General features: G+C 39.8%; 1 protein-coding gene across 1 annotated transcript; it reads left to right on the forward strand.

Moving 5' to 3' along the window:
* Positions 1–4,981: 4,981 nt before the first annotated feature.
* Positions 4,982–5,920, forward strand: LOC102380683 (olfactory receptor 1019-like). Its single transcript, XM_006033971.1, has one exon. It carries the CDS (start codon positions 4,982–4,984, stop codon positions 5,918–5,920), a length of 939 nt encoding a protein of 312 aa, XP_006034033.1.
* Positions 5,921–7,850: the final 1,930 nt, after the last annotated feature.

The following is a 7,850-nucleotide window of genomic DNA, read 5'->3' on the forward strand; positions in this document are numbered from 1 at the left end:
TATGATTCTAAATTATTCTGTTAAAAGTTAGAAAAGTTAGTGTAGGTTGTTTGCTACCAATTCATGTAAACTCTTTTGCCGTAGTTCTGAGATTCAGCCCATTGATATAAGAATAACACTTTTACAACAGCAGCTTTGGTCTTTGAAACATTGTAAAAAAAAAACACTATTCTGTGGTCTCCAGTTGTACAGTTTTGTTTAGTAAACAATTGATAATCGCTTGGTTGCTTTTTCCATGCATACTGGGAGGAAGGTGCAAAAAAATGTAATATTACATTATCTTTTTTAAAACATCACTGTTGTAAGATTACATGGCACAAAATGTTACTTTACTTCATGTGCCGAGATGCATGTATACCACCATGTAACTATAATTTTTTGCAGTTATTCACAATTTAGGATTCTGTTTTGCTTTATGCCAAAATAGATTTGTCTAGTGCATGCACCTGTTGGAACTCAAATGTAGGAAGGTCCTCATATATTTTGGCCCAACAATTCAATGTTTATAAAAATTCCTCAGGGAGCAGGTATGGATTCTAGGCCCCCTAACTCAGGAAAGGTTTTAACCCACAGCTTTCACTTTCTGCTAGGATATTCTAAGGAGCAGGAAAAGGGGAAGACCTTGACCATATCTTTCCTCAGGCCTTTTCTTCAACTTGCTCCACTACACGCTCAAGGGAAGAAGATAGATGTGGCCAGGGGGAGAAGAACAAGCCAGCAAGTCTGTGGTTCAGGGAGATACTGGGTGCCTTGAAAGAGGAACATCTTTATGGTATGCCTATCTTTATGTTATGGTTTCCATGGTCTCTGCCTGAGACACCAAAGATGTTCCTGTGTTTAGTACCTTCAGAAGGAGAGCTGTGATGCATGGGTTATTGGTGCCTCCTGACACCAGTCACTGATCCGGAGGGGCGGGGGTGGGGGGGTGGCAGCTGGTCCCACTGACTGGGGTTGGGCCTTACAGGGGGTGCATCAGCACTCTCAAGGGGTGCATGTGCACCCCCATGCAACCCCTATGCATCGTCCCTGCTGTGATGTGGTGTAGGAACAGCACTGCCTAGCTGTAGCCCTCCTCCCTCAGTTTCCCTCACAAGCATACACAGGACATTAGTCTCAGCATGTTGTATGCCCAGAGAGAAATTGCAGAGCACCGCATAGATAACCAAGATCTCAAGATCACATGATCCCAATTGCTGCTAAATCTTTGAGTCCCACTTACTCTGCCCTTTCTCCCTCAGTACTCCCACCTTACCATCTAGCCCAGTGTACATCAATCCACAGTTGTCCTTGGGGGTCCCTTGCATTTCCCACTCTTGTCTGGATAGCTACACACCTTTCCTACTCCATACCTGGATTCTCAGTCTGTCCTAAACCTTTTCTTTTTCCCTCCTAGATCCCACCTTTAATCCTTAATCTAGCCCCTGCTCCCTCCCAAAGGTTCCTAAAGCTAGCTTGAGTACCTTAAACATAACTGCAGGTAATATCCTTGGAAGTCCCTCAGTCACCTCTCTGGTACCTATTTGACCCCTTCCTTCTGGTTACCATAGCCCTCTGCCACCTCTCTTGCATTATGCATTACCTAATCAAATGTCACCCTCAGTGGTCATTAGGGTGGCCATCATACAGAATATTCCAGTTTTGTGCTACTCTGTCCTCTGTCCTCTATTAATATGAAACCCAACACCTTTATGTCCTCTATTTTTCTCTTCAAGAGAAAAACAGAGGACATAAAGGCATCCAGTTTTGTATCAATAGAAGACAGAGGACAACCCAACTGTCTTCTGTGATGGCCACCCTAGTGGTCATGTACATGAGCTTGATCCTATACTCCATGGATCCCCACAACATAATAAATACAAAAATGAATACCATTTGTAGTGGTTATTCTCCAAGTCACAGGGCCTTGGGCACAGGATGGGAATGTGCGTGTCATCAAATGATTCCAATACAGTTTGGATGACTTATATGGATAGATCCTCCTGAAGGATGGAGAAAGTGCAGTGCCATCGGTATCTGGATGACTGATCAAACTGGGGACTCATCTAGCCTAAAATGGTTGGTGACAGACGGGAAGCTATAACCGGTTGCTTCCAAAGGCAACAATTAGAGTCACCCACACAGTTCCCACATGCACATAACACCCCACCCGCAATCCCCACACCCATACAGTCCCCAGACCCACCCCACACCCACATACACGCATGCCCTCAAATCAGGCAGGCTCTGTGGCTGCCTCTGACTTATAGTTTCCTGACTGTTTGCAAGTAGCTCTTGCAGGCTAGAACTCTGCCAGCCTGTAGATTGCTGTTTGTTTACTTGTGCCTTCTTTCTGCTAGCTTCCTGGTATCTAGCCATCTCTTACTCCCATTCTTACCATGGTCTAAGGGATACCATGCCACACACCTCCCGCACTTTAATAAATCTTAGATATGCCTATATGTACACTATATTGTAGTGAATGTCAAGATATGTCCATGACTTCCCAGTTATAGTAGTAAAGAAGTAAATGATGATTTATCCACGTGCTATAAAAATGCCTTATGTCCTTAACGTTATCTAACCATAGTTTGTTACAGATAACTTTCTCTAGATACTGACATTTGTCTTAGAATGAACTAGTGGGTTCAGAAGATTCCCCCCGCTTGAACAAAGGACGTACTCATGATTGTTCTCACTCTTGCAAAGCTTTATTTAAGGATACTCGCAGAGGCAGGCAATAAGGTAGAGCAGAGACGATGATCACTTCACATCAGCTCTAGGCAGCAGCCGCTACTCTGCATAGTTCCCCTGGCCCTGGAGTGTCTCAATCCCAGGGATGTGATAGCCTGCACCAGGCTCTGTGCAAGTCAGGATTCTCGGCAGAGTGTGAGGAACTCCCGTAACATAAGAATGTGCAGCTTATATAGACTGGAGTAAATAACGTTATCTCGAGCTAGGGATTCGGTTATCTCAAGCTAAGAATTCGGGGATGAGTCGTGATCCAACACACCTGGTGTTTACCACATTCCACTGTATTACAACATTCTACTATCTAGGTTCATGGTTCGGTCACTCTCACACAGCAAAAAGCTACGTGCTATAATACCAGCCTACTATGGAGTCAGTATACAAAACTCTTGCTATGAGCATTAAGCAAAGCCCTTACTATTACACACTAATAATCATTAGCAGAAGTCAATAAAAACCCATATTGTTAAGCATTTATGGGAAAGGAAAACACTTTTGGAGCATCAAGAAGCAGCAAAGTTGAATGACCTTCATACAGTTAGATGGAGATCCTGGGAGTCTGGGGGGACAGTGACTCCTGAAAATTCCTATATTTTAGAGGCAGACAAGGTTCTTTGGGTATTATTATTTTTTTACAGAAACATTCCTCTATCCTCATTATTGCTTTCTAACAATTGTTGTTTGAAATTACTGTATCTGGTTGTGCAAGAAAGCTGATAGGCCTTGAAGACATTCCACCTCAACTCTGGCTAGCAGTTGCTGAATGCATATTCATCAGTGTTCAAGTAAGAAAAATAGTGAAAATGAGAGCAAATTTGCCTACTTGTAATGGTTTGGGACTGGATGAAACTTTACATTTGTATAGATGAGCTTCAAAGCTTCTATTAGTCAAAAGCACAGGAACAGAGAAAAACAGAAAACATCATCTCCCCCGAGTTAGCAGGCACTTCTTAATTACTTCTACTGTCCCCAGAGATGCTTCCAGTTTGCAAATGTAATGAGACCAGGTATAAGAACACCTACAGTCACCAAATCAGCAGTTCCTAGAGTGGGAGGGTGTTTTGCACATGGAAATAGCAAGGTTCCAGACTCTTGGATGAAGCTTAAATAAATTGTACTTGCCAGGGTCAGCTAAATGTTTGATTTATATTTGGTTCTGGACGCCTGTTCATTCACAATGGATTGATTCAAATAGAGCAATGGGTTGGATCCTCAGCTAGTGTTTATCTGGATATTGTGGTTAAAATCAGTCAGCTACAACATGTTATATATGTGGGGGATTTGATGCTTGTATTGAGGCTCTCAATGTACTCTGTATATTTTTTTTCCTGAAGACTGTTTGGAGCTGTGCCTCAATATAGACTGCAAACAGGATGAATCTGATAAGAAGATGCATCTAAAATTAAGTGGAAAGGTGGCTCTGGATTTTATTTATTTCTTTGTTAGAGTTATATCCCACCATATCCAAACAGCTCCGATTGCGTTTTAAGTTCAACACAGTTCGCTTCTTCTGGAAACCCCACACATTCTATGCTACAGAATGCATTGTACAAAGAAAAGCAGAATGGTGCCCCCTAACTAAGTGTTTACCTTTGACCTTTGAATATGCTCCTTCATGTGGATTTAATATCACAGCCATTGCTGGCATTTACCCATAATTCTGCATCTGTTGCTGTTCCTTTGGAACACTGTTGCCCATATATGAGGCAGAATATCATCTGTCCACTCTTCATTTCATATATTTATATTTTGAGATATGCACCTCAGAAATTAACCAGGTCTGTAGGTCTAACTCTGTTCATCATTCTATTAATTACATGCAATGTATTTGTTTCCAATAAGCTAGCATTGTCCTACCATACCAGAATAATTTATCAGAATCTAACCAGTATCTTTCTCCAAGTGACTAATATAGGAAGACCTCCCACCCTCCAACAACTTTCCTGACCATTACTGGGATTTCTTAGTACTCAAATATTCAAATTATGTTTTTAAGATGGATTTAGTCCAAAGAGGTGCATTTTTTCTTGAGCAGAAGTGTGAGTTGAATAGGTAAATGTGGTCTTTGTTTATTCAATTTCTCCTTTATTTACAGATGAGCCAGAAATAATTTCTGTCATGAAATTATTTCTGCACATCAGCAGAAATTATCATAATCGGAAATTATTTCAGCACATCACCCATGCACATCAACTAAGATCCACAGTTTCTTTCCTGTCTGAGCTCAACACTGGAGGAGAGACAGACTGAAGAAATGGAAGGGAAAAATGACAGCCAGGCAACTGAGTTCATCTTCTTGGGATTCACAGATTGTCAAGAACTGCAGGTTGTCCTCTTTATAACATTCCTGGCAGTCTATATTATCACCCTGGTGACCAATATCGGCATGATCCTGTTAATTCAAATTGATTCTAGGCTTCATAGCCCTATGTACTTTCTGCTCAGTAATTTATCCTTTGTAGATATTTGTTATTCCACTGTCATAGCACCTAAGATGTTAATGGATTTCCTAGCAGAGAACAAAGCCATATCTTATAGTGGTTGTGTTTTGCAATTATACTTCTTTGCAGCATTGTGTGATACTGAGTGCTTTCTGTTAGCTGCCATGGCCTATGACCGTTATGTGGCAATATGTAACCCGCTGCTGTACAAAGTTGTTATGTCCAAGAAAGTCTGTATCCAATTAGTAGTGGGGTCATATTTCTTGGGCATTCTGGATTCCTTGATTCACACGTATTTTACTTTCCGGTTGTCATTCTGTGGGTCTAATATACTCAACCACTTCTTCTGTGATATCCCTCCTCTCCTAACCATCTCATGCTCTGAAACTCACCTCACTGAGCTCATGCTGTTCACTTTCTTTGGCAGTATTGAAGCAGTCACCATCCTGACCATTCTAGTTTCCTATGTGTACATTGTGCGTACCATTTTGCGGATCCGTTCTGCTGAAGGGAGACGCAAAACATTCTCTACCTGTGCCTCCCACATGCTTGCAGTCACTATTTTCCATGGGACTCTGATCTTCACCTATTTTCGACCAAGCTCCAGCTATTCTTTGGATACGGACAAAATAGCATCACTCTTCTATACCGTAGTTATCCCCATGTTGAACCCCCTGATCTACAGCCTTAGGAATAAGGAAGTGAAAGGTGCCCTATGGAGAGCAATCAATAAAAAGGTGTTTTTTCACTGAGTAATCTATTTAAAAAAAAAAAATCTTTATAGGTAAGGGCAACATGGACAAAGTGTTACCATAGTCCAATGATATTGTGTTGTGATAGATCTAGATACACAGGCAGATTGCTCACAGTTCATACATATGAATTCATGTATGTAAATATAATGAGACAAATTCTAGCTCACCTGCATATGCTTAAGTGGCACTAACATATATGTGTAAGTGATACTTTTGATACTAGCTCAAATTGTAGAGTCAACTTTCACTCCTGGCAGGATAAGATGCCCAGGTGCATGTTTTCCCAATGGAAAACAAAGAGAACCTTCTCCTTTTAGATGAAAGCCTAATGGTTAGGGCACAGAATGAGATTTAGATGCTGTTCTCTCTCTTTCCACAAGATGGAATTTAAACATGCATCTCCATGCAGGTAACATGATGGCCAGTGATAATGAATGGTCAGTGCCACAGGCCAGTTGTTCCCAGTGGATATACATGCATAGAGATATAAATGCCTACTGTGTATACATAGAAACTGGAATGATGGGTATTGAAATAGATCTAATATGTTATAAAAAAAACAGACACACTTATAGGTCATCTCAACTTTTTCTGTTCTGTAATTCTGAGGGAAGACTTGATTCTGCTGATGTTAGAACTGGTGTGGAAATTTTTTTTGATCCCATGAAGGAAAGGCACTAACAATAATATTATGTTTCCCCATAACAGATGTATTCTGTTGTGTTACTTGGCAGAGGCCACTGCCAGATTTAGTCGGAAGCTATTTAGGCTACAGATTGGGACCTCACAATCTAAAAGGAGAAGGTTCTCTTTGTTTTCCTTTTGGAAAATATGCACATAGATGGTTGCAAGGTTATTATGAAGATTGAGTTCATAAATTTGTTCAGAAACAATAATAATTCATCTTAAAATTTCATGAAAATGCATTTTTGTGGATTTAATGGATTATTTTTATCATATGGGGTCTCTTAAAATGGGCATATTTTAGGGCCTCAGCATGTGGTAATCCAGCACTGGCAGAGGCACGTCTTCTTTCAAATTCTCATTTCCCCATTTGTTATGGAGAAGCATAATAGATGAGCATGGATTTTATAGAGGTTAGGTACAGCTACGCATCAATGTTATACAAAACAGCAAAAAGCATAGTGAATTAAAAGAAAATTGGTGCAATAAAAATAAGCTAAAATGGAGGGTGATGATAAAAATAATTGGGAAAGCATAAAATCCTGAAAAAATAAGAGAAGCAAGTTGAGAAGCTCTCTATATAATCCAAATTTAGCCTTTGTCATAATAAAAGTCTTTTGGTATTAAAAAGCAGGGGTTGTCTCTCAAATATTGTTTCCATTCTCAAATATGAGAAACAAGTTGATCATTAGGAAACTTGTTCCATTCCTTTTTGTCCCTGATTAATGACCAGAAGAAAGCTATTTTCCTCCAAAATTATGAGAGTTTTCCTCAGGTCAGAAGTTTTGACCCCAGAAGTATTCTGTGAATCATGATATGCTTGAAGAGCTTTTACCATCAAAATGAAATACAAAATAAAATAAATGTAAGTAAATGTTAGTAGCATGTTTAACAGTGAAATAGAGATAATATATAAAAGACTGATTATTATAGAAAAGGCATATCAAGCAAATGATTACAAATGAAAAAAAAAATACCTGAAGAGATAATAGGCTTAAAATATTTGGAATAAATTAATCTTAAATTTTCAAAAACTTAAAATGATGGCCAGCTAGTTAGAGAATATGGCTTCTTCCCTAGATTTTAAGAAGTGCTAACTTTTGTTCACCTGATGGAGCACAATTCAGGAAGAACTGGAATGGTAGGCTGAAGAGCAAAATTCAAAAAGGTCCTGAATTTTTATGTTCAGTACCCTGGCCCAACATAAAAAAACAATACCTAAATAAGGCTAGTGCATATGGAA

The sequence above is a fragment of the Alligator sinensis genome, unplaced genomic scaffold (genome assembly GCF_000455745.1).
Source record: "Alligator sinensis unplaced genomic scaffold, ASM45574v1 scaffold706_1, whole genome shotgun sequence".
NCBI classification, from domain to species: Eukaryota; Metazoa; Chordata; order Crocodylia; family Alligatoridae; genus Alligator; species Alligator sinensis.